The 27,231-nt window shown below is 37.8% G+C and overlaps 2 protein-coding genes and 1 long non-coding RNA gene across 5 annotated transcripts; 2 read left to right on the top strand and 1 right to left on the bottom strand.

The window, feature by feature from the left end:
- Positions 1–225: 225 nt before the first annotated feature.
- On the top strand, positions 226–4,322 carry LOC125192930 (uncharacterized). The gene is made up of 4 exons (XR_016128638.1): positions 226–524; positions 631–1,263; positions 1,761–3,892; positions 3,975–4,322. It is a non-coding gene; the product is annotated as an uncharacterized LOC125192930 (long non-coding RNA).
- A 10,246-nt stretch (positions 4,323–14,568) lies between these two features.
- On the top strand, positions 14,569–20,475 carry LOC125193995 (uncharacterized). Of its 3 annotated transcripts, none has more exons than XM_048091983.2 (7): positions 14,569–15,134; positions 15,543–15,800; positions 16,414–16,656; positions 16,830–16,979; positions 17,095–18,841; positions 19,677–19,895; positions 20,032–20,475. In XM_048091983.2, exons 1-5 carry the CDS (start codon positions 14,694–14,696, stop codon positions 18,328–18,330), a joined length of 2,328 nt encoding a protein of 775 aa, XP_047947940.1. In that variant the 5' UTR covers positions 14,569–14,693; the 3' UTR covers positions 18,331–18,841; positions 19,677–19,895; positions 20,032–20,475. The 3 variants fall into 3 exon arrangements, with proteins under 3 accessions (XP_047947940.1, XP_047947941.1, XP_088913700.1); XM_048091984.2 differs by having other exon boundaries at positions 19,764–19,895; XM_089057574.1 differs by having other exon boundaries at positions 15,666–15,800; positions 19,764–19,895.
- A 1,345-nt stretch (positions 20,476–21,820) lies between these two features.
- Positions 21,821–25,680, bottom strand: LOC125195941 (putative late blight resistance protein homolog R1A-10). Its single transcript, XM_048094236.2, has 2 exons — positions 25,189–25,680; positions 21,821–24,211 (listed from the first exon to the last, which is right to left on the bottom strand). The coding sequence occupies exons 1-2, from the start codon at positions 25,615–25,617 to the stop codon at positions 21,992–21,994; spliced, it is 2,649 nt and encodes an 882-aa protein (XP_047950193.1). The 5' UTR covers positions 25,618–25,680; the 3' UTR covers positions 21,821–21,991.
- Between the last annotated feature and the right edge of the window lie 1,551 nt (positions 25,681–27,231).

Here is a 27,231-nt window from a genome sequence, read left to right on the forward strand (position 1 = left end):
TTTATATCTTTAACACTCCCTCCGTTCCACAATAATAGGGGTGTTTTTCCATTTTCGTCTGTTTCATAGTAATAAAGTCATTTCTACAAAAGGAAATAATTAGGGCAGTTAATGACAAATTAAAGGTTTTAATTAAAAACCCCTCATTACACTTAACAATTAAAAAAAAACAAAATTAAAGAAATGGAAAATGTTGAATCCTGTTCTCTCTCTCGACCTCACCCATTTGTGCAACACCATTCTCTCTCTTCATCTCAAACCCTACTCTCTCTCTCTCTCGACCTCACCCAAAAATTCCGGCAATTCCACCGCCTTCTGATTAGAGAACTCTAATCTATCGCTCTATGTCATGGTCGCCTTCTCACGCCTCTGCCGAGCCAGTAAACCTGCGATTCCCTCGGTGGTCAAACCCACGCAACCCCCTCGCCGACGCATTGGAAAATTAGTGGCTGATCCCGCGGTTCCCGGCATGGTAGAAATCTGTTGAAGAGCTTGATGTAACGTTGGATCCTAATTTGCCTCAGGTTAAGATTTTTCGAGTCCCATATGAGTTGGAATTGCTCAATTTTGGTTATTCATTACTCCACATCTTTATTTAATTCAGTAGTACTCTGTATGCGTTTTGAGCAGGGTCTCGCTCATTTGTCATGTGTAATGCTGGTTAGAGCGAAGGATCTTATGTTAGAGCATCTAATTCATACCTTTCCCTTTCCCTGTCATGTCAAAGCTCTATCACGAAGTGATCAGCGTATCACCAGGAAAGTCTCTGAACTTTTTTTAGAATAAGGATGAATTCTAAGGTGATTATTTCTAGCATTCTATCCAACTAATACTGAATATGATGTTAATGAATGGATTTTTTGACTTAGAGGAGTGCCTTCTGCTTGAGTCTGATTTTTTTTTTAGTTAGAACCCCTTTGAACCTCCTTTGACTGTGTCACTGTTGGCAGCAAACATTGAATGTGCTCCAGAGAAGAATGGATATCTCCTATTTTGTATTTATATGTCCCTCATGCTCCATAAAATAGTTAAACTCCAGTAGGATCCACTTCCTAGCTAGTGCATGTCAAATGACTTAACATTAAGCTGACAAAAATAGTTGACTGTGCTACTAGAAAGCATTCCAGTATTTTCTGATTCTTGTATATATGACCATATCAGGAAAAAAAGTGTTGTGGACTACTTAGAAGTTTTAATAAGCAGTAAAGTCAATCAATTGTGGCAACTACCCCCAGTCCTTGCAGCAGCTGCAATTCCTTCATGGTACATTTTCATTTTCAAACATTTTTTGATGGTCGGGTTTTGCATCACCAAATTACTGTTTTTAGAACCTTATGATTGGGAAGGTTTTACACTTTGATAGATTTTCATGTGTGTGTATGTTTGTGTGTTCTCATTCTTGTTTTGATGTTTGGTGGTAATTGTTAGAGAAATGCCTAGTATGGGATTATCTGGAACACTTTCACCACGTATTGGCAACTTAACTCATCTTCGCACAATATAAGTTCTTCCTTCAACTGATTTTATTTGATTCATTTCATGTTTCTTGATTGAATGTTGCTTATGTAACTGATAATGCATGTATGTACTCATCCTCATATTAGTTGGCTTAGTTTTTTTCCTATTGAATCATTGATAATGCAGCTATGTATTCTCCCACTTTTATTTGTTTATCAAGATCATTGAACTAGATTTGAGACCCCCCCTCTGTTCTAACATGATGAATCTGTTATGACTTGCTCCTTTCTTGTTTTTTGCAGGCTAAACTAATTAGCCCTATAAGGAAGTCGACGCCAAGTTTTTGGTGTCAATGCACACAAACAGATGACTTGGGTGAAATCTTTCTATACTGTCTTTGCTTGAATTGTTGAGCCCCTGATTTAGAGGATAAAACTGTGATATGCTTGAATTATGGTGTCTCTGCCTCATTTTATTTTATGTGGTGTACATTGTTGGTTGGTTGCTTGGAAACTTGTTTGGAGTTTTGTGCATTGCTGCTTAGTTGTTGGTTGATGTGCATTGTTGGTTGTTGTGCATGGTTGGCTGACTGTTGGCTAGTTGTTGGTTGATGTGCATTGTTGGCTGACTGTTGGCTTATTATTAAATGGTTTGTTGGGTGTTTTGTGCATTGTTGGTTGGTTGTTGGGTTCTGTACATTGTTGGCTGGATGTTGGCTTATTGTTGGCTAGTTGTTGACTGGTTGAGCATGTCATGTGCTATATGTGCATTATGTACATTATTGGTGGATTTTGTAAAGCTATTTAATGGGTGTGTTGAACAAGTTTTGCTTTGCTATTTCATGTCTGCATACAAAATAATTTCCATTCAAAAAGCTTTACAAAAATATGCATGATTTATACATTATGTTTGTCAACATAACACAATACTCATGCAACCCTTTAGCTTAACAAAATCTAACATGCACTACCATTTTTCAAAAAAAAAAAAAAAAAAAAAAACACATAATGTGCATTGCCATAGCTTAAACCTCTTCAGCCCCTGCAATTACTTCAGTTCCTTCAATATGCTCAGTCCCTGCAATCACTTCAGCCCCTTCAATATGCTCAGCCCCAATCACTTCAGCCCCTTCAAAAACTTCAGCTCCTTCAATGACACTTGCCCCACCTATTTGTTGAATACCGAAGATTGGGATATTATATGAAGCCCTTCATTACAGCCCATTGTCTTCAAGTATTCAATGGCCTCAATGGCCAGGTCCACGAGAACTTCAAGATTGGTTGGAAGTTGGGCATGTCTCCTGAGGCTTGCCTTTCCCATACATGGGATTTTGTATTTTTTTTTGTCCCTTGACCTTCATTATCTCCACCATACAGCCTTGCAGAGATAAGAAAACATTATCCAATGTTTGAGGAGTTAAATCATTGACTGATTTCTCCACAGCTTGAACTAATTCATCTAAATTCTTGCATGCAGTCTGATGTTGCAATGACTGTATTGCCCTGAACCACCCTAAGTCGTTCACATTAGTGTCAGGTGAGTTTGGTGGTTGTTGAACTAGTGACGTTGAGAACCCATTCGGATTGGCAGTCTGTCTAAAATCTGGATCATCATCTGAAATGTGTGGCTTTGCATTATCTTGTTGTATCTTGATATACTTGGTTGTCCCATCTGGCCATTTTGCCATGATGGCAAGGATTATCTGAATAAATACATGAAAATGATTGATAATGTGTGTATGAATGAAACTGGAAATAAATATTCATGCACATTTGCATTAAAACTAGTGGGTAATGAAGTTGTAGGCCCATTGAAATGCATTTAAAGTGTGCATATAATAAAGGCATTAGGTTAATGCATACATACCTTTGTTATTAGACAAGTCCTTGATCACAGTTTTTGTGATACTCTCTATGGGCTTTGTCTCTAGTGTATCTGCGGGTCTGTTCTTGCTTGACCTTTGGGCTGCAACTTGTTTTGTGAAGGGAAAAATCTCAATTTTCCCGTCAAATAAGCATTCACCATTAGATCCAAATAGTGATCTGCTCACGCACACATGGACATTATCTTTGAAATAAATTTCTTATTGCTCTATGTCTTGCGTGGTTCTTCCTCCCCTGGTGCGAGATAGTACCGGTCTGAACCTTTTGTGATATAGAACCATTTTTCATCAATATGAATGGTATTGTGCATATTTTTTAATCTGGTCCTATTTAGGACCGTATCCAATTCTAATGCTTCCAAGCTGAATCTCGTGCGTAGCAGTTTATTATTGGCTGTTAAATCTGGTTGGATGGCCGAAGTGTGTGGCCTGATCAAACCTGCTTTGAACCATCTCCAATCTGTGGTTTTGGAACATTTTAACGCAACACTTAAGCTCAAGAGGTTGTTCCTCTTAGAGTAATGCAGGCTCATTAACAGATCAACATCAAAAGTAACTCTCTTGGGATAATACTTGGTCTTTTTGTTTCTTACTAACTGAATTGCCTGACACGCTTCTTGTTGTTTTTTGGCAGCACTCCACAGCCTTGAGACGGAAAATCTTGAACTTCAGTTGCGCCTCCTTCATCGTGCTCCGGGGTGGTTTTCCATTGACTCGCACTTCCCGATTATAAACTGCACAACCTGGTTTTTAAACTCGGGACGGAAATTCAATCGACCCATTAATTGCATTGAAGAAGTTATGAAGACTTGAGGTTGTTGGAGCATTGAATCTGAAGCATTAAATTTGAAGAAGTTGAAGTGAATGTATTTATATAAATTTTTGAACATAAATTTAAATGTTTTTATACTTCTGCTGCCCATTTTTTGGTGGCAAAATGCCTCGTTTTTATAAAAAGTTGATCTTATTTCCAGTTTCCAAGTGTCAGGTGCTAATTAAACATATTGTATTTTGTGCATGTGTATGAATTAATGAAAGAGAGATCTTAATCGTCATATTTTATATTTGTTCTTTTATGATTCTGATTTTTATTTTAAATAAGGCATTAATAATGCAATTAATATTTTAGAATTAATGCATTTAGTTAAAAGTTGACAGTGTTAATGCAATAATAACACGATTAATGCTTTTAATAACAGGTTTGCATTTGGTATGACCATATTAATGTCATAATAAGTGTTGGTAAATTATTTGAATCATTTATTGCGTTAAATGTTTTAAAGAGAATGGAAAATTGATTCTGAAAAGAAATATGCATACCTTTGATCACATCTATAAATATAGCATTAACATGATTAATGATTAAATCCACAAATTTGCATTTAATGATTTGAATGAGTAATGGAAAATTGTTTATCTATAAAATACATACACATAAGATGACCGAATAACGCGATTAATGAATAGCAGTCTATAAATAAACCAAGTCATTCCATAAGTGCCTTTCCATAAGAAATCATTCCATAAAAAGTCATTCCATAATAATTCCCCATACACCAAATTTATTACAGAAACATTCAATGCAACAACAAGAGTCATTTCATAAGAAGTCTTCATTTTATACAGACCAAACTATATTAGCAAAAAAACACCATTGATGTAACCATGGACCAAAAAAATGAAATAGCACAGTTTCTACTCTAAGGGTGTGATTGGTAGCCTGAAAATATTTTCATGGATTTAATGATAAGGTTTTTTCTCAAATGTTGCGAAAACAATTACCACTTTCTCTGTTGTTTGGTTCACACTCTTTTCCTACTTATTCCTTTGATTTGTTACTCCCGCATGCTCCAGCTCAACAAAGGAAAAATTCATGTCAAGACTAAAATCTCCCTACTTTTTGGTACCTAAAATCTCCATACAACCCTCCATCATCATCGAAAAAACCTAAAAATGGCGCCTAAATCTGGTGGGAGACGTACGTTAGCAAGCCTCCAGGAACATACGACTTCAAATTCCAAATGAGAAACTTCACGTGGGATGTAGTCGTGAAGTGCACGAAAACGCGCGTACGGGTGTCGAAAGGTTTCCCGAAATTTTTCACCGCCAATGACATCGGGGTTGGAAGCATTCTTAAATTCGAGCTGGTTAGAGGCCGGCGTACCCTTTTCTATATGACGATGTATTAAGGGCGTGCCTCTTGTTCTCGTGGCCCTGGTTTTCCAAAGGCGGTGGCTCATGAGAGTAGGAGAATCCCGGTCTTTAGTGTGTGGTTGTAATGTTTGCTCGTTGGTCTTTGGTGTATGGTTATAACTTGCTAGTGTTTGTTTGTTGTTTAAGCCTTGTATGGGTGTAGGTATGATGTCGTTAGTAGCCGTATGTGTAGGCGGTGGTAAAAGTACGCATCATGAACCTCCTTGTACCCAAATCTGTGTACATTTCTTATTATCGTGTATGAATGGATGTGTATGTACCTATGATGTTACTCCTAGTTTTCTACATCAGAATGTGTTGTTTTAAGTCTTGCTTCAATGTTTTGGACATAGAAACAAACATGACTATGAACTTGTGCCCTTGTCTAAGCTTCTCTATTGTAAACTCTGATTGATTCACAACGTAGATCGAACAAAATGAACCATAAAATATCAAGGCTATAAGCCGCAGCACATGTAAGTCCAACCTCGACCCGCAGAAGCAATGATCAATAACACGGTACTCATGAAACAAACTTAAAACGTGTGCTGGGTTAGATAACAAAAATCAAGCTAAACCAAACAAAAACCAAACTAGCACAGAGGATGAATAAAGTAATCAAACCACAAAATGCATAGTAGGTCTGAAAGGCACGCATAGTCAAGCACAAAGTGTATATAGTTCATACTCCACAACATATGCAAGATAAAAGCAAACAAATGTCAACAATTGTCTTCAGGCCAAAAGAAGATGGTTTTAGTTCGGTGTCGACACAGATTCACAAAGCAACCTACTGATGCTGCCACATGTAGTCAGCTAAGTCTTGGCGCTTCTAGTTCCAAGCTGGTGTGGATTCAGCTGTGTTGACAAAGTCAACTTCGTCTTGCTCATTCTCGTCTGCGGGCTAGCCCCCTACTTCCTCCACTCCATCGGCCCCCAATTCTTGCTCGACGAGGTCTTCACGCATCTCGCCTCTAATATAATTGTGCAGTAGAAAGCACGTCATAATGAGTCGTGACTGAGTTTGAATGGGATAAAAGCTAGCGCTGCGCAATATCCCCCACCGCATCTTCAGTACTGCAAAGGCACGTTCGATTACGTTAGTGCCATTGTGTGCCGCATATTGTAGAGTTCGCGGGGACTAGTCGGCCTCTGATTTTGTGGCCCCCACTCCTTAAGATGATACCTAACTCCTTTGAATGAGGTTAGGAATCATTCACTATTGGCGTAACCATTATCGCACAAGTAATAGGAGCCTTCATTAAGCCAACGGTTGCACAAATTATAACCACCACTTTAACATGTCGACGGACAATTAAAATCTACATCGGGAGACTTTGAGCCCATTTGGACGAGAAACAGCACCACAGAGGACACGTGAATTAGCCACTGATCCCTCCCATCCCGGTAGGACATAGACGAATCGAAGGAACCTATCGCAGACTGCAAGCGTGTTCGTAGAGATCAATCTTTTCCATGACCTGTATTGTGGTGCATCAACTGTGCTGACACAGTCGTTAATGTACGTCCCGTCCAGCGCTTCAAGGCACCACTGCACCAGTTTTAACACACATTCAGAAATATTTATGTACTACAAAGTTCAGCGTCACTGTTGATCATTTACCTAAAACCATTTCCAGCGTGAATCGTCACATGTATCATCAATTGGAGTGGGCTGAACCAGGAGAACATTGTGAAGATGGATTACAACACGCAACACCTCATGAACGTAATGGCTGACTGTGTAGCCGGACCTGATGAAATCGAACCCCACAACCCTTATTTTCTTATGGTGAGCAAGGGTACTTAAAAACATAGCTACCTGCTCCTCGACGTGGACATATCTCTAATCAACCATACCTGCCATGTCACGGAGGAGTCGACATAAACGCCCAAATGCTTTGCGGTCCATCCTCAAGTTGCTTATGCAGTCCGTGTCAGTGATGCCAAACAGTCAATCCATGTGCCTAACTTGGGAGGGAAGTTTCGAGGTCAGGCTGTAGTCGATTGCTGCACGTCCACCCCACCCCTTATTTTGTGAAGAAATCATTGTTTGGACCATGTTCAGCACCTGAGCAAATCTTGTTGCTGGGTACAGACTATGTCCTCAACCATAACGACAACGGCCTCAGTTTCCTCCTCTCTTTTTTTTGCTGCCTGTCATTAACCATCCTACAACCAAGGAAGATCCAAAAACTTAGCTATGAAACAAAAATCCAAATCTACCTACAGATTAGACACAGTGTTGGCCGGCGGATGAGGATATGACAAAAAAACAACAATGAACATTCTGTATAAACACAGTGGTGAAAAGGGATTCCCAACATAAGCAAAAAATTTTTTTGCTAAATCATCACCCTGGAGGGACTAGTTACTGCCAGAACCTCACAAAAGTATGGTATGAAACATAGCCGAAATTAATACAACTACAACTAAGCATCATTCATTCCTAACACACAACCAAAATTGAACACAGAAATAAGCAATGCTCGGAGATATGTCCACATCGCCGTTGACAAATTTCCTAACATAACTCAAAAAATGATTCCACAAACGCACCTAGTCGTTTATCGTTCCTCACCCAACCCTATAGTTTTAGTTTCTGCGAAAATGGGCGTTTCATATTACACGTATATACAACACTGAATTACCTGCGGTGGCTGAACGGGTGAATATTGAGCAACGAATAAGGGCCTTCTGGGCTTCTTCATTCTGGGTAGCTACGTCTACATAGTGGAGTCGTTGGAGGGAAAAAACGGTAGACAGAGGCACTGACTTTGTCGGAGATCTGGGAAAAAACTAATACCACAAATCTTCGAAGATAAGGAATTGCCAATATCGCCGAAATCAGTACGAATTTGTCGAAGATCCGACGTTTTTCTTCCGGGTTTGCCGACTGATTCAAGATCTACCAAACAGGAGAGAAGTCAGTAAAAAGGATGTCTTTTTGGACTTTTTTGGGGTTTTATGGCTTAATAGGAGCTACCAATCACGCCCTAAATTAGTGGGAAACTTAAAACTTGTTTATGGATCACAAGCAAAAGTAGCAACATAATTTGGAGTCAATAATATTTGGAGTCAAAAGTAGTAGCAACAACACTTGTTTATGGATCACAAGCAAAACTTGAAACCGACTGTTTTTACATTTGGCAGCATCTGTGGAACAAGTTAAAAAAGAAGATGAACATTCAGATTCAATAGCTCTAAATATTTCAGACAACCCCAAAAAACCCAACATTCAGATTCAAACTTACCTAATTATGGTGAGAGGAACGTCCAGGCCAATATATTGCTAGAAATTCCAAGACAACTCTCTCCGAATTATAAAGAATCGATGTTCTAATTCCATTATCACCTGCTTCAGAAATCTGTGCACAAAACAATAAATTTGAAAATAGTAAGATTTTTTGCAATATACACAAAGGGAAAATTCAATTACTGGTTAATCTGCAGAATTAAAGATCAGATACTCATTCAACACAAATAAGAAACATGAATATCATTAAAACAAGAGACTAAAGTACCTTTGTCAATGTGGGCAAAAACGACTGCGAGAAATCAAACGAGAGTTCGGTCTCCTGCACCACTGTGTCAGATTTGTCACAAGGAGGAATCATCTCTGGCACCACCATGTCGGAATCGTCAAACAGAAGAACCATCTCATGCACTACTGCGGTCCAGTCTTCGAACGGTAGAACGGTCTCCACCGTACCTGAGTCCTCAAATGGAATCAGAGTCTCCTGCACCACCGTTTTTTATTCCTTCACTGAAACAACCGGATCGGGCCCTGAACATTAAAAATCTGAAATGGGTGTGACAATAACTCTTCTAAACAAAGAGTGATTCATGTTATGCCGGAGTGGAAGGTTGCGGCTGCGGTAACGACAGGGGGGAGTATCCGGCACGGTGGTATTCATTTCGGATTCCATTGACAGAAAAGATGGAGGGAGATGAGAAGGAGAGAAGATTGATGAACTAGGGTTCCGATTTGATTTGGGGTGGCTGCTCAATTGTTTTAGTAGAAGGATTTTGAATTGGTTTGAATCTGGGGTGGCGCAGCATTGTTTTAGCTTTTAGGATCTTTCAATTTAAGCTGATTAAAATAAAAGAAAAATAAATATTTAATCTACTTTATTAGCAATCCCACTTAATACACTAAATATTCCTTTCTTATTCTTCGTGTCGGAAACAAGTGTCCATGTTACTATGGAATGGAGGGAGTATATTATATTAAAAAATTATAAAAAATTATATCAAAATTCATAATTTTTCTTCCACTATAAATAGAGACCACATTTGCTATAGTTTTGCATACAAAAAAATATCATCTTTTCTCCTCCTATAATACATCTTGTTTGATAAAATTTCATATTTTTTAGTTTACTTTATTGCTAACTATGGAGAATGATGAGAATAATATATTTTCCGATTAAATTTCTATCATTCGCAAAACTTCAACCCTTCCCAAAATTTTAATCCTTCTCAAGATTATTTCCCTAGCTTTGATGATTTTTTTTAATTCTGGTCAATTTCAAAGTTCATTTCAAAACAACATTCAAGCCAAGACATATCGCAAGCCAACTTGAGTGCTTCAAACACTCCACATGGTTGGAGTGAGCAAGAAGACATGACATTAATGTCTGCTTGGTGTTTCATGAGCACGAATGCAATTGTTGGCACCAACCAAACTAGTGCCCATTTATGGAAAAATATTTTTGATATATATGAGCATACAAGAAAAGAAAATTCAGGAATGGGCTAACAAAGAAGTTCAGAGTCATTGAGACAACGCTACAAACGACTCAATACAAATGTCTCAAAGTGGGTTAGTGCATACAAACATGCGCATGATTGAGCTACGAGTGGTCAGTCTAAAGAGGACATTGAGAAAACTGCTCAACGACTATATGGTAAGAGCAAATCTACTTACCATAAGATGTTTGAGGAAGTGATGAGACACAATCCCAAGTGAGAATTGAAATTGAATTGCACCGGTTCAACGCGTTTCCAGCCATATGAAGATAGTCTTGAAAAAAGTCGTGGGAGCTCAAAAAGGTCGAGGACTAGTGAGGAAGGAGGACCTCAAATCAACTCCACTCCTGAGAGTCGTTCTTCAACATTGCAACGTCCTATTGGAAGAGATCAAGCTAAGGCTAAGGCTAAAAGAAAAGGCAAAGAAGTTTCAACACCATCATATAAAACCCCTAATGATTTCACTGCAGCACTGCGTGAAATGAGAGTCACACATGAAAGGGAATGTGATATTCAGGTACGGAAGATCAAGACTGCTAGTGATATTCAGGAATGGAACATCAAGGCAGCTATCTTTACTCCGCTGAAGGCTAGGAGAGACTTAACTCCAGAAGAAGATAATCTGAGACGCAATCTAATAGCAGAATTGTTTGGGAAGCGATCATAGTTTATCTGTTTTCAATGTTTGTTTCTTAGTATGTAACTTTCAACTTTTGTTGCTTAAGTATGTAATCTTCAATTTCCGTTGTTTAGAATGTAACCTTTAATTTTTGTTGCTTATGTAACTTCAGGTTTATGTAATAAGCCCTTCAATCAAAGCATGAATAGATGAATTATGCTCACAAGTGGTGGAAGAATTCAATGACATCCCATGTGATCAAGAAAATCAAAGAATGACTAAATGATAAGTCATTAAAAATCAATTGAAGATATCACAAGATATTGAAAAGAATGTTTTCTTTGATTGACTTATGTAACATTAAAAATCAATTGAAGATATCACACGATATCACGAAAATCAAAGAATGACAACATGACTAGTCATTTCTATCACAAGTGCGTGATAATGTACTACGTATTTTGAAAATGCGTACACCCTTAAACAGACTTAAGGTCAGACCCCCGGTCTCATTTTGTATAAAGCACAAATTTTTTATTTTATACTCGGACAGAATTTGAAGAAATCTTTGGCAATCTTCAATTTATGGTAGTTGGTGTGTTTTTGTTGATAATTATTAGAAATGAGTCATTCATCCCTTAAAAGGCCTCATAAGGGGGGAGAACTATCCACTCTTATATAGATGAAATGGGATAATCACCATGTCGAGGGGGGTGGGGGGGACAAATTCAAGAGATTTTTAACACACCCATTGGCGAACTTATATTGGGACATGGAGCTCCCATGAAACCCCCTATATTTGCAAGATACTCCCTCCACCTTCAAAGAATATGCACCTTGAGTTCAACATGAGTTTTAATATAAAAATGGTAAAGTAAGATCAGAGAGGTAGATAGAAAAAGTAATTAAAGTATTGTTAGTGGAGAATGAGTCCCATTTTATTTGAGAGAAAAGATTTTCTAAAATTAAAAAGTGCATATTCTTATGGGACAGACTAAAAAAAAGAGTGCATATTCTTGTTGAACTCTATTACATTTATGTTTCCATTGCTTCCATGACTCAGCTGCTTTATATTTTTAATACTTTCCATTTTCCTTTTATTTTGTTAATATTTCCATCGCTTCCATCACATTTATTTTGTTAATAATTCCATTGGGACCTAGGCTCATCATTCTTTTATTAATCATCAATCACTAACCATCTATATACAATTACATTCGTTCTATAAGGACATGCATTTTTTTTTCTTTTTAATTAATCCTACAAAAATATGCTCTTTTTTAATTTTAGAAAGTCTTTTCTCTTTAATGAGGTGAGACTCATTCTCCACTAACAATAATTTAATTATTTTTTCTTTCCACCCCTCTCTTACGTTATCAATTTTACATTAAAACTCGTGTCAAACTCAAAGTGCATATTTTTTGGGAACGTAGGGAGTATTTCATAACTTCCTACCACCCATGCCACAACTACTTAATTTGAGACAAATATCGAAAAAATACACACAACTGTTGACAGTAATTTGGACCCTCCAGAGTCGAAATCCTACGTCCGTCACTGAACACGTTCCTGCACGTGTGGGCCGGAATGACACATCGGACTTCCTTAATGTGGGTTGGCAAGACAATAGAAGAACCATCATCGATGTGGGCCGGAATTAACATTGGACTTCCACTCGTGAGGTAGATAAGATAAAGAATATCATCATCGACTTGAGGTAGTTAAATTTGACTCACAATATATTGTGTGGTCAGTAAAATTTGACCCACAATTATTGATCCGCTCTGATACCATGATAGAAATTCATATGATTCTATCCTAAAATTAATTGCGATCGCTTGTAATGCTAAACTAGCATGACTTTTGAAATATAAACAATAAACGAAAGTTTAGACCTATTTTTTAAGAGAAAACTCCAATTTCGAAGCATAAATTACATTTAATCCTAACATATAAGTAACAATACTTGGAATATAATTTGTAAAAGGATAGTGCTTTAAGAATTAGAAGTGCTCCAATTAATTAGTGGATTTTAGTATGGGAGAGAGGGGAGAATAAATGATAGTATGATCCTAAATTGAAATTTCGTGGTTAGATTAATTATATTCCTGCACATGGTAAGGCATGGAGCAACACATTGGCTCTATATCACAAGCCACATAGGACAACACCAAATCGATGATAATTGATAGTTGATGGTATCATTTACTCCATTTATCTGTTGTTTATCTCTATCTTCTCACCAAACTTGATTGCTTAATAGTCCCTTACCTAAATTCACAAGATATTGAGAGGAAGGCATAATCATGAAAGAATTGAATAAAAATCTGATGAGTTGGTTTGAAAAAAGGGAATCTGAATTCTTATTAGGTTTAGGTTAACTGTTAACAAATTTGTCGACCTAACATCCATAGGTAGGAACTAGGAAGTAACTGTCAAGTTTAATTCTCAAAGCATATTTGTCTCTTTGCCTAAAATTTGGATATACTCTATCCCGTCCCACAATAATTATCACTCATATTATGGGCATAGATTTTAAGAAAGTAATTGAGCGTGTAATAAAGGAAGTTATAGTGGAATGTGAGATCCTTTTGACTTTTGGGAATGAGAGAGAGTGTGTGGATGGGAGTCAATTTTTCCATTTCCTATTTTTTTAGGTTATTATTCATGTCCAAATATAGTAAATAGGAAGTGTGAGTGTGACAATTATTGTGGGACGGAGGAAGTATATTTCAGAAATAAAATTGTTGGCCGGTTATTAGTTTTCGCTATCAAAAGTATGCTATTTTTGCAGTTCTATCATTTTTCTAGATTTGGTTAAATATTAACACGCTCTAAATTTTATGTAATTAAAAGAAAATGTTTCAAAATTAAATTTTAATAGAGTCAATTTAAGATATCACAACATATTGAAAAGAAGGCAACAACAACTGGCCTTATATATTCATAATCAAAGTAATCAAATAGAACCATAGTCAAACTATGTATACACATTTCACATTTGTAACTTTGGGTTCCTACCTATATATTACATGGTACATTATTTGGGGCCCCACGCATGTAAAACATAGGAGTACTTATCAATTTATGTATTCTACGTTGCTTGATATTGACCTATCAATCAATGTATCTTTAAATTAATTAAAAATATATACTCATTCCTTCCATTCTACCAATTTAATCCATTTTCAGTTTTCAAACTTATTAAGAAAATACCTTTAAAACGTCGAAAAATATACATAACACAATTAATCCATTTTACACTTTATATTCAACTTTATCATTTTTTTTGCTAAAACCAATGTCATTTACTCATCGAACTATTTTTCATAAACGAAGAATAACAATCGTTTATTTAACCTCAACTGTAAAAATACCCTTTTCGAATTTCTGTAAATACATAATAAGGTTAATTTCTCTACGGAAACAATGGAAACAACAATAAAAATAATAATCTAAACGCAGTCAATACGGCTGTCCAAATAATTCCAAATTTGAATAAAGCCAATCAGACGTATAAACACATTAAAATCTTCCAAATTTGAAGGTTAATTAAATGTCGTTAATCCAGCAAAGATGCCCTTGTCAGCCACGTGTAATCTGATTAGTCTACTCTAAACTCCAATGATTAACCCCGTCTCACCCAACCCCCAAAATCAATCAATCATGAACCCCCACATTTTCACACACTAGCGCCATGGCTCTCTCCTCTATCCCCTCGATCCCGCCCAAACCCCCTTTCCCACTTCCAATTTAACAACCCTAAACCTCTAACCCTAGTCAAACACCATGGCGGTTGTTACCGGAGACAGATATCTCGAATCACTAGTGAAATTCGTCGAAAATCAGGCCGAGAAGTTAATTGAAGGCACTCTGGTGCTGAAATTGAATCCAGTGGGTTTGCGCTACGTGCAATCGAGGCTGGAAGCGTTTGGGGAGCTGGAGAGCTTGTTGTCCGGAGCTCCGGTCGATTATTTGCGCGCCTATGTGTCGGATTTGGGCGACCACCGCGCGCTCGAGCAGTTGCGGAGAATTCTTTGCCTCCTTCCGTCGTTAAAGTTAGTTTCTCTGCTTCCTCCGCTCCGCAGGGATCCGACGCCTCTGTTTCTACTTCCGTTCGGCAGTCTGAAGGTTTTGGAGCTCCGCGGATGTGATTTGTCCACCTCTGCAGCGAAAGGCTTGCTTGAGCTGAGGTTAACGCTTGAGAAACTGATATGCCATAACTCAACTGTGAGTCCTCATATTCGTATAGATTGCCACGTTGATCACCTTCGATTCTTGTTTTATTATCACAGACTTGCTTACTGTGTGTGGTGTACGAGATCGACTTTAAAAATATTTTTTTTCTTTCTTCTGTTGGTCATGTTTCGCTGTGGAATATGAAGCTGTAGATTAAGAATGTTGGAGAAAAATGGTGTATATTTAATATGCAGGTTACTATGGAAAAAATTAGATATTTATGAATTCATGGAGAATCTGTTGACATTTGATAGGTCTTAGTTTAACTTCCAATGAAGTCCTTGTTTAATTCAGCTCACTGCAGTGCACACCAACAAGTGTTAATCACTTCTGCTAGATATAATGTTCAATCCATTATCATGTTGACCTTATGTATTTTGTTAATGGGAATTTTCTTAGGATGCATTGCGGCACATATTTGCGAGTAGAATTGCGGATATAAAGGATTCACCCCAATGGAACCGGTTGTCTTTTGTTTCGTGTGCGTGTAATGACTTGATTCTCATGGACGAGTCTTTGCAGCTTCTTCCTCTGGTTGAAACCCTTGATCTGAGTAGGAACAAGTTTGCAAAGGTGGATAATCTCAGGAAATGCACCAAATTGAAGCATGTGGATTTGGGATTTAATAACCTAAGAAGTATTGCATCATTAAGTGAGGTAATTTTCTGACATCAGATGCCTTGTAACTGAGCCAGAGAAGATGTTTGTAGTGTTGAGTTGAAGACATAATTTCTTTCCGATATTAATAGTTCTCAAACTGTGGACACAATCATTTAGCCAGGCTCACCTAAGGTTATGGCAATCATCAAAGTACATTCGAAGCACAAAACTACCTTCAACTGTACACCTTAGATGATATAGCTTCAATTCTGAAGAAAAGGTCTACATATTAGATTATGCTTTATACGGTAAAGTAAACAAATCCAGTTTCTCCTTTCAAATAGAACTTCAAAATCAATTATCATCTTAATTGGACAGACATAGAAACCCAGCTTCTTAACGCAATTACATTTGAAGAAATGTTAAATTCTTAAAGAAATGGTTTGACAGAGAGTTTTATATTATATCTAACAAGTGGGTCCAAACACTACAGTGTACATACGATTCTAGTCTATGGCTCTGTTGAGACTGCCACGGTGCTGCTGCAGTTGGATATTTTGTTTTCCTTATTTTGTTTGTAACTTTACCTGAAAAGGGGAGCTCCAGACCTCTCCAGCCTCAGTTATGTTTCTTTCTATTTTATATTTTTACTTGTTAATGATTTGTGCAGGTCTCCTGTCAGATTGTTAAGCTTGTCCTGAGGAACAATGCTTTAACTTCATTGCACGGCATTGAAAATCTCAAATCTCTTCAAGGGCTTGATGTTTCATACAATATTATTTCTAGCTTCTCTGAGATCGAGGTTCTTGCTGGCATCCCATCTCTTCAGATGTTGTGGTTAGAAGGGAATCCTCTTTGCTATGCCCGATGGTTCCGAGCTAAAGTTTTCAGCCTTTTTTCTCATCCATACTTGGTAAGTTGTTTACAATGTCTACAAAAAATATCCTTTTTTCTCACAGGGAACAAAATATCCTTTTTTCTCATCCATACCTAATAAACTGTTTTCTGATTTATTAGAGCACTTATGTCAACTATTCTTGCACTTCTGTTCACTTGAATATGTGATATGTTGGAATGTTGTTGTAGCTTAAGCTGGACGAGAAGAAAATATCTGCTTGTGAGGATTGGAAGCGGAAAATAATAATTTCAGGCAGGCAGAAGCAGCCTGCAAGCTTTGGATTTTATTCACCAATCCGTTATGATGCTGATGTAGAAGAAGGTGCACATACAAAGAAGGTAAGAAAGTGCTAGATGGTATAATTATTAATGCCATGATATATTATTATCAACTTTTGACCAAGCTGTGAAATTTGGTAACAATAACTAATTATTATGTTGTGTTGATTTTCAGAGGCGTTCACGTCTTGCATATATTGAGAATGACGAACAGAGGATATATAATGCTGAGCGAGATTCGGTGTCATGTGATAATGATATTGAGAGCAAAGGAGAAACTGTGCACATAGAAGAAGAAACTGAAATTGAAGATTTGATTAAAAGAATTGAAAATTTGAAGAAGGATCGCTCTTCCATATGGTTGGAGGAATTTCAAGAATGGATGAATCAAACATCAGAAACTGTTGTTGATGGCTGTAGATTTAGGAGTGCTAAATCACATAGAAACAAAGAGATGTGTGTGAAGAGTGAGTCAGAGGAAGCTGACATTGACAATGCCGAGCCCTCAAGGTACATCTCTGACTCTTTTCAGCTTTCTGGGGATGAGAGCAGCACAATCATTCTGGGATCCGAGACATCCTTTGCAGATACATCAGTTGTCAGTGCTCAACAATATTTTGATCGAATTGGCGAAGCATCTTCAAGGTTGTTCATGGGGCATGGTGGAGGGGACAGATCTGTTTTCAAGAATTTTAGTGAGAGTCAGGAAGAACTGAGATACTTAAACAATGAAGGGGGTATGCCTGTAGATGCCGTATACTTGCGGGTTAATTCCCTTGAAATGCCCAGAGGGGATAATTTGAGTGCAGAAAACTTGTCTGTTCCGTCAACAATGGCAATAAATAATATAATGGGGACCCATTTTTCCTCTGCTTGCCCGGCATCTCCACCTCATTACCAAGAGGATATTTTACAACGACGACACAACTTAGAAGAAGAATTTCTACAGCTGTCTGCTGAATCATTCTCAGTGGCATCATCTGATAGTAATACAAGTTGTAGTGACCATGATTCTGCTCGAGTTGGCCCTTCAATGTCTCATATTGATCATTCTGTTATTGAGAGTTCATCTGAAAGAAGTAGCGAGAAGTTCTACATAGCTGCCTCGGAAGATGATGCAAGTGATGCAAAGCAAAATGGAACTGATTTGTCAGCTTCTCATAGTCAAGGGAATTCTACTTACACCAATGGTAGAGAGTTGGAAATTGCCCTTCCTGGCAGTGGTAGGTCTTTAGATGATTCACAAGATGATGATAATTTAGGATTTATTAAGGGGAAAACTGTTTGGTTGGAGAAAAATAGACGAAGAAGGAAACCCAGTAGAAGGATGAATTCCTTACCCGAGGAGGATGATGTGCCTGGTAATACTGACTCGTCAAAGAGATCAGGTGATGGCATAGAAACCTGCTGAAGTGATGGTTTATGATCCAAAAAAACTGTTGGGATTTGAGCTGTGGAAATCCAGTCTGGACAGAACTACCTCTACCGTATTTAGTTAGTATAACAAGGGAGCTAGATCTTGAGTTCCACAAATGAAATTAATGAAAAGATGGTTGTGTACATAAATTAACTTGAATTGCGCTTCTAATGGGGATTGGGGGGGGGGGTGAGTGAACTTCTACGCAGTACGTGCATTGTGCAATGTCTGATCTCTGAACTTCTGAATCTATTTTAGTCCGAAAGGGTTACTTCTCTCAGGCTTAGAGATTTGGAGAGGAATGAGGATTCTCTATAACCAGGGCTTCTTAGTTCTTATATGTTACTTTCAGATTTGCTGTCTTGTTACGTGATGCCTGCTGCTTTTCTGGTAGTGTCTGTTTTCAGTTGGGATTGTATGGGTGTCCATGCAATATATCTGTTGTACTTGGAGAGCATGAGAGTGATCTGACCTCCTGCTGGTTGAAAGCTTACCATCTGACGAGGTACCTTAACTAGTTACTGCTTCTCTACTCTTTAACTGAATATAATTCTCCCTCCGTCCCACTAAATATGAAACATTTGCTTATCCTAGATGAGGAGTGACAGTGAAGCATTCAGCCTTTTTCATTCTGATCTTAACTACTATATGGGATGTGATATTAATTTGAAACTCAATTTGTCTAGTATAATTAAATATAGATGGTAAAGCCAAGTATTGAAAACAACACAACTGACCCACCACAACTGCAAAATTTGAAAAAGGAGTTCATTGGTAGTTTTCCAAGATGGACTATGCTGAGGCCTTCTTTGGTACAAGAATAATATTGCTCAGTTACATGCATTAACTGGAAGCAAATCACGTAAATGGCAAAACATACTTTTTAACTTAAACACAGTTAGGCATCAAAGACAAAATGTGCACAGAAGAATTGCATTCACTTGTGGTACAATTTACTAATTATTCAATCTTGATCCCTGTAAGAAAGCATTCTGTAAAATTTTGGTCTTGAGATGCTATTCTGTTCCACTCTAAACTTAACTGTACCCTTGTGTGCTTGAGATGTGAACTATTTGCTGAACTATAGAGTTTTCTTGACGGTATCGTGCACCAGGAGTAATTTCGTACTTGTTTGTGAAACTCAAAAGGTTTTCGAATAATGGAGCAGTATATACTGGGATTTGGAGACTGAGCTGCATTATGTCATACATGATACTTATCAAATTAGATTGTAGCACTTGATTACTTTCCACCTTCTTCTATTGGAAGTTTCAATATGGCTTTTATTTGGTTTGTTTGAATAAAATCCATCTTTCTCATTTCTTCTGTGGGTGGGGTAGGTGTCAATGTCTGAATGACATTGACTTCTTGTGGCCTTTCTAGCTTCTCTTCTCATTCACCTTGTGTCTGAGTACGGTACCTTCCAGGATTTCTGTTCATGTTTGAAGGGCATCCGCTCCTGGACACTGAAGATCTCCAGCTATGATCGTTCCACTGGGCAGGCGTTTATGTACCCCTTGTTATGTTTTGCTAGATCCATCTTTTATGCATCTGAAATGGTAATTATTTTATCTACTTCCCATTCTATTTAAGCTTTTGCTTAATCTCAATTCTCAAAGCTATATCTGAAGGATTTGGTGAGATGATAAGTTTATATAGCCTAACTTATTTTTTTCTTGACCTTGTGATTTCTAGTGAGTTCCCTTGAGCAAATGTCATTTTATCCCATGCAAAATGGAGCATATGGGAATCGTGATGTGAAAGATGAAACATACTTATGATATCAAAGCATGGAGGTAGGGTCGGTTCTCCGGTTTTCTGGTCGTGCTGAATACAATCAACGCGGAGTCTGAGATAAGATATTGATGATTGCTTGAAATTCTCTGCTCGTTTGTGACTCATTCCAGTTTATTTCACTTTGGCGTGCGTCGTGTCCTAGATACTGATCTGGTCTTTGCTTGTAAATGGTACGATTTTGTGGTTTGTTCTAATTGATTGATTGATTGATTGATTCCCTTTAAAAGCAATAGTTTGAAGAGTTGTATAGTGTAGTTAATTAGCTAGGATATAAAACATTCTTGTGTTGTACATACATGATGATTTTGCATTGGATAATACAAAAAATTTCCTTTTTTTTAACATTTGTGTATTTTTAATTTTATTGTATGAGGGAAAATGATAATTATACATTAGAACACAAGAACTTGCAAGGATGCAGAAATCAGTTATACATCAAGCGTGTTCCTCTTGCAACGTAAGCACAATGGTGGTCCGCTGATTATAGATACTAGTATTCAATAATGGTGGTTTAGAAAGTAAATAGTATCATAATTCATAGTCCAGGGAACAAGTAATAGACACAATGATTATAGATACAATTATTTCTTTTCGATGAATGTACATATATTAGTCTATCTTATAATTGTAAATACAATAGAATATACATGATTATGATATTATATTATTATGATCTTTTAAAAAACTAAACAATAGCCGGTTCTAGTGCATCGAAAATCATTAAATACTGATCTACTTCCCGAGTGCACGCTAAATTATGACACCAGTTTTAATAAATATTACTCCCTTCGTCCCGGCTAAGATGACACATTGCTTAGCCGGCACAGGATTTTAGGAATTATTGGTTAAAGTAATTGGAAAGAGAGAAGGTGTGTGTAAGTATTAAAGTAGAGAGATAAAGAAATATGGATATTTTAATAGGAGTGAGAAAAAGTGGTTGAGTGTATTAATTGGACACAATGATTAAGTTACCAAAAAAGGAAATGTGTCATCTTAGTTGAGACAAACTAAAAAGAAAAACGTGTCATCTTAAACGGGACGGAGGGAGTAGTAAAGTTCTGAGTGAACAAAATAATAGTAGGTAATTTGTGATAAATATTTAAATAAGTAATTAAAAGATAAAATAATTATATCAAAAATGGAAAGTATTTAAAATTATCATTAATTTGAAGAACAAGTGTTTTCGTTATTTGTGGGATAGAGTAGACATGCATGGTTAACCGGAACCGGATTAGTATCAACGATTTTGGCCTGGCACTCCCGGTTCAAACTAGAATGTCTTATGGGGTGGTTACAACTTACAAGGTCTGGTTATAGGCCGATAATTGTCAAACTGTAATCTAGGATACCATTTATGAAGTTCACTCTATAATTGTGACTGTGGTAATACATAATGCTTTTGTGCAAAAATAGCTATAGGGCACATTTACTGTAACTGTGAAGTATATAAAACTTCAGTGTTATTGATGACCACATTGTAATATAGTATGATTTGTACTCATAAATGTCTTGTGAAATTTTGAAGTCTTTAAGATTTAACTTAATGCAGATATATGTGGAAAGTACAATTGATGCATAAAAATTATTATAGCTTCAAAACAGAAACAAAAAGGATGCAACAGTTTTGAAAAGGGTGCTATTAGGCCAACATAAATAAAAAGGATTTACAAAGTCTGAGCAAACAATGTGCCAAAATGACTTCCATATATAAATGTAGTTCAATGATCCATCACTCCAATTAATCCAAAGCAGTTGGAATCAAAGGTAAAGCAAGTTATGATACTCACATTGCAATGTCGAAAAATCTCAACAACAAGAAGAGGTACTTACAAGAGCAGTTTGGGTCCGACCGAACAGGTTAACGCCCATCTCCGGGAGCAATAATGAGCTTAAGTGCACCTGCTTTCCCTCTTTGTTGACCCGGGATCTGTTGACTCTCCTCCGCCATTTTAAGCCTGGTAAATTGAACGAACGATTTCGGGACACGTTCAATGTCCAAAACTTGGAGGCTCCTCTTCAGCAAAACTGGGATTTCTTCAAGTTTCTCGCAGTTCTTAAGCACAAGACATTGGAGTTTAGGAAACGGAGGGGAAGGTTCCACCGAGGCAGTCCAGAACTGTAAGTCGGTGCGTGCAATGTGCAAGACTTCAAGAGAAGGAAAGCTGTTACCAACAGTATCCCAGAACTTCCCCATGAAAGCATTTTCTTTCAGTTTGAGGACCTCAAGAGAAGGGAGTGATCCCAAAGTGGCCATATGCTTCCAGTCGAGATACGTGCATGACAACTTCAAGATCCTTAGATTCGGTGGGAATCTGTCTCGAGAAGGAAGTTCGCGCAATGGAGTCTGAGATATTACATCAGGAAATACATCATAGACTAGCTTTAGCTTTTGAAGACGATCCAACCCGGCCAAGCACCTAGTGTTAACAAGAGTGCTTAGTTTCCCTCGAATCCCCAAGTTCTTTATGTTTGAGGCCTTGTTGAAAACTTCTTCCCAGCAACACTCGGCCGACAACCTACTGAGTGTTTGAAGATTCTCCCCGGCTTTACCCTTTGCTTCCTTGCTAATAACAATGGCTGCTTTCGTTTTCAAATGCCTCAGCTGCAGCATCTTCCATATATCTGCTTTGATCTCAAATGTACGCGACAATGTGTCAATCCTAATAGTCTGTAGATTCCAGAGCTTCAAGATAGCCTCGGGGAGACTGTTTAAATGATCACCAGACAACGCAATGTACCTCAAATGAATCAGTTGCGTAATCTTAGAGGGAAATTTGGCAAATTTGATGGGATTCGCATCCAAAACTCGGAGCAAACTGAAGGCTTCAGGGATCAATGGAGTGCAATCTGGTTGAAAAATGATTGGTTCTTTAGAGAAGCACACGAAAGAACGCACAAACGGACCCTTGGGCTTCTTGCGGAGGAAATCCACAACATAGGAATGAATGCAAAGCCTGCGATAATTTGGCACATCAGCAACAGAAGGAAAGAACGTTCCTTCTGTTGTTTTTTTCACCTCTTGGAACAGATTCTGTTTCGCAAATGCAGCCTGGCCCTTGCAAAACTCACGGATCATGTCATGAACGCGACATGTTTTGACATCTCCTTTAGCCTTAGTTTTATCAACCATGACTAAATTTCTTGCTATGAGCTCCTCTAGATATTCCTCTGCCACTTCCTCCAATCCCTTATTCGGCTCCTGTTGTATGAATCCTTCTGCAATCCACAAACGAATCAACTTCCAAGCAGAGATCTCAGAATCTTCAGGAAACATCCCAAGGTAGAGAAAGCAGTCTCTCAGGTTATATGACAACTTGTTGTAACTCATTAGGATAATGTTTTCAGTGCGTTTCTGCTTGTCATAGCTCAAATGCGAACTTACACTCGTTGATACCTTTTCCCATTCCAGTTTCATATCACTGCTCGAGAATTTCTCAACCAGAATTCCTCCTATTACCACAATTGCCAGAGGCACTCCTCCACACTGCTTGGCTATATCTTTTCCATATATCTCCACATTTTTAGGACATTTGTCGACCCGTGAAAATACTTCTAGCTGGAGAAGCTCCCAGCTTTCCGGGGGCTCCAGGAAACGCAACCTGTGAGGTTCTCGTTTGCTGGCGTGCCAAGCCACCTTCTCATCGCGGCTCGTTATCAGGACTCTTCCGGACTTATTAGACTTTGGCAAGGCAGGTCTAATATGATTCCAGGCTTCATCAGTCCAGACGTCATCCATGAATAGCAAGAATTTCGGTTTCTCAAGATAGGATCGGACTTTCCTGGCCAACTCATTTTCGTCACAGTGGGACATGTCTAGCTGAGTGAACTTCTTGAGAATGTTGAGGAACACCTCTTTTATGTTGTAGTCTTGAGAAACATACACCCATATAAGAGTAGGGAACTCGTACTGGATTTTTGGATCGCGGTAAATCTTCCATGCCAGAGTCGTCTTTCCAAGGCCAGGCATGCCAACGATGGAAATAACTTCAAGCTCCGCTGATTCTTCTGTGAGTTTATTTATAACAGTTTCAGCCTCACCATCGAAACCCACAACATTGTCTTCTCTCAACAAAGGAACCTATGCATATAGAGATGATAATGTTAAAAATCCTAGATAATATGTACTACTTGTTCCATTAGAATGAAATGGAAGTGCTAACTTTGCAAATCTCTATATAGCTCTTCCTTTCACATATAAACTCCATGATTTATCAACTACAAACTATGATTCATGTCATAATAAAGGTCAATTTTAGTCCTGAACATATGACCAAAATACGAATTTGATAAAAAAACATTCACTTTTTGAAAAACAAGTCCATAACAAATGAAATTCTTGCCGGAGTGGCCTTTTTTTTACGGTTCTGTCAAAAAACTAATGGTCGTGCCACCGTGCAATTAGTTTTGACCGTTAGTTTTCATACGGAACCGTAAAAAAGGACTACCTCGGCGACATTTCTATTTGTTATGGACCCATTTTCCAAAAAGTGAATGTTTTAGGCCAAATTCGTATTTTGGTAATATGTTTTGGATCAAAATTGACATTTACTCTACTCTCTCTGTCCCATTAAAAATGAAACTCTTTCCTTTTTGAATTGTATCATTAAAAATGAAATGTTTCTTAAAATGGAAACACCATCAATTCTACTTTTTCCCCTTTCTTACTTTATTTATCTCTATTCATTAACTCGCAAAACAACATTGCATAAACAAATGTTTCATTCTTTTGAAACCCCAACCCCCAAGGTTCCCCCACATCCCTGTCCGACAGTATTGTGAGGGATGCTCAATTAAGGTACGCAGTGGCCCGCCCTCACACTTGTGGCTGAAAGATGTTGCAACTATACGACAGTAGTGAGCTTGCAACTCTGCCCCTCCGAGCATAACCAAATATTTCATATTTATTGGGACACTTGAAATTAGTGATCTAGAAATATATTCTGATTAATAAATGCAACAAATGAAGTTGAATCAGTTCATAAATTTATAAATGTATGCTGTATGTTGAAGACAAAGTGTAAGAGTGGAAAATAGGAGTAGAAGGGTAAAAAGGACCTTTTTGTCATCAGTCCTGGGCTTTTGGGGGCCGGAGGTGGAGGGATCGGCGATGGGGAGGGTGGAGAAGCCGATGCGGGCGCGGTCGAAGATGGGCTGGACGTCTTGCTCGCGGAGGGCCTTGACCTTCTTGGCGAGGTCGTAGCGCTTGAAGGCGAAGGGCTTGGATTTGTCGGCGGCGGCCTGGGTGAGGCAGGCGTCGAGAGTGTCCTCGGCTTTGTACACCACTTCTCGGATTTGCCTCTCGTGCTGTCGGAACACTTCCCCTTTCTCTCTCTTGTTCGCCGATTCCATCAGGAAGGCCTTCATCAGCTCCAGCTCGTTCTGCAGCTGCCGCAGCTCCGCCTCCGCTCCCGATATCAGGTTTATGTGGTCCACCAGCAGCTTCTGCACGTTCTCCAGCAGGAATGTCACCGCCGCTTCTGCCATTTTTGCTTCTCTCCCTCTCTCTTAGTTTTGTGTTTGGGTATGTAAATGTAAATGAGCCAATCCACTGACTTTGATGAAAAGATATGGAGAAAGAATATTACTTTGACTCGCATGAATTTCACTCCTGGGCGAAAATAATTGAGTTTTAATGAAAATTTTTGTAAAGTCAGTGAGAAAGAAAAAAATAAGAGAAGAAATAGGTAAAATATGATAGGAAAACTTTATATTTTTAGAAATAAAACTAATTTTTTCGCCACCAAAATGACAAAATTAGATTATTTTTTATGAATAGAGAAAGTAGATCAGTTTTACCATTTTGAGCAGTGTCAAAATTAGACTAATTTCTAAATGTGAAAAAATATAAATATTTAAATATTGCTAATAACGTGGACCGTTTAATCAACTAGTACTACTTCTATCTTACTTTTCCAAATGTCTCTTAAATTACCAATTGCATATTAGAACGTGTCATACATAATTATGTCTATTTTTGTTGGACAAAGGTAATATTAGAAATGAGTCATTCAAGATTTGGAAAATTTAACGCGCCTTTGCACGTATGGGACGAATGACAACGGACTTCCATCACATGAATAAGCAAGTCTATCATCAACTTGAACCCGCATTAATACCATAATAGAACTCCAAGTTGATGTGCAACAGTATATAGAGAATTTAATAAAATTTTAAAAATATAGTCAAATGAGATATTTATTGAACGAAAAAAGAATGGCAGGTGGTACTGGGTCCACCTGCTAACTGCTAAGACAATTATTTGCATAATTTAATAAAGAGATAGTGGCAATTAAAATGCAAAAAATGGTCAACTAGCTATATAGCATGTGTCTGACCTCTAATTCAATCATATTCCTTGGTTATTACTATGTTTTTATTAAATTTTCAGGTTAGTTCTATATCTGGGACAGACATTTCCATTAATACCCTTCTAACAAGAATAACTACTTGTATTTCCTTTAATACCCTGCTAACACGAATAAGTTTCAAACAAACCACATGATGATTATTGATCCCAAAATAGTATTAACGACGTCTTATTTCCAATTGATCATTAGCTTCCAACGACATCCATGGCAATGACGGACCTAGCGGGGTCGCGCGGGGTCGCCCGACCCCACCGCAGGTCCATGAGTGCTGGCTTGAAGCTCAATAATCGGCGGCCAACTGAGGGCAACTCCGCCTCCCGACCCCATGAAAGACAGCTTCATTTCTACTTCAGGGAAATGAGGAAGATAGTAACTAAAAATTTAGAAAAAAATAAAAAGGAAAGGAGAGAAATAAGAGAAAATATTTTTGTAAAAATGAAGAAAAAGAATCTAACTTGAGAAGAAATTTAAATTCAAGAACTGAGCTTGATGAGAAAGAGTTGCAGACGCAGGGAAAAGAGAAATGTGAGAGAAGAGAGAAGCCGTTGTTTTGCGTTAGTAACCATGGAATTTCAATACTACTGTTCATTTTTTTATTTCATTTATGTTATACACTAACTAATTAATATATTTAAGTATAATAACTAGTTTAATTTATATGCAATTGATTTAGCTTTAGTAGATTCCGTGCAAATTATTTTTAAAAACTAGTATTAGTTAGTATGGTAAA

The sequence above is a fragment of the Salvia hispanica genome, chromosome 4 (genome assembly GCF_029641045.1).
Source record: "Salvia hispanica isolate PSC_SH4W2 chromosome 4, Shi_PSC_v1, whole genome shotgun sequence".
Taxonomy (NCBI): domain Eukaryota; kingdom Viridiplantae; phylum Streptophyta; class Magnoliopsida; order Lamiales; family Lamiaceae; genus Salvia; species Salvia hispanica.

Excerpts from the sequence above, each read along its gene's own strand:
- LOC125193995 (XM_048091983.2), top strand. The coding sequence starts at position 14,694 with ATGGCGGTTGTTACCGGAGACAGATATCTCGAATCACTAGTGAAATTC. Across the intron at positions 15,801-16,413 it reads GTATTGCATCATTAAGTGAG|GTCTCCTGTCAGATTGTTAA; the intron begins GTAATTTTCTGA and ends TGATTTGTGCAG. Across the intron at positions 16,980-17,094 it reads AAGGTGCACATACAAAGAAG|AGGCGTTCACGTCTTGCATA; the intron begins GTAAGAAAGTGC and ends GTTGATTTTCAG.
- LOC125195941 (XM_048094236.2), bottom strand. The coding sequence starts at position 25,617 with ATGGCAGAAGCGGCGGTGACATTCCTGCTGGAGAACGTGCAGAAGCTG. Across the intron at positions 24,212-25,188 it reads CCAGGACTGATGACAAAAAG|GTTCCTTTGTTGAGAGAAGA; the intron begins GTCCTTTTTACC and ends CTATATGCATAG.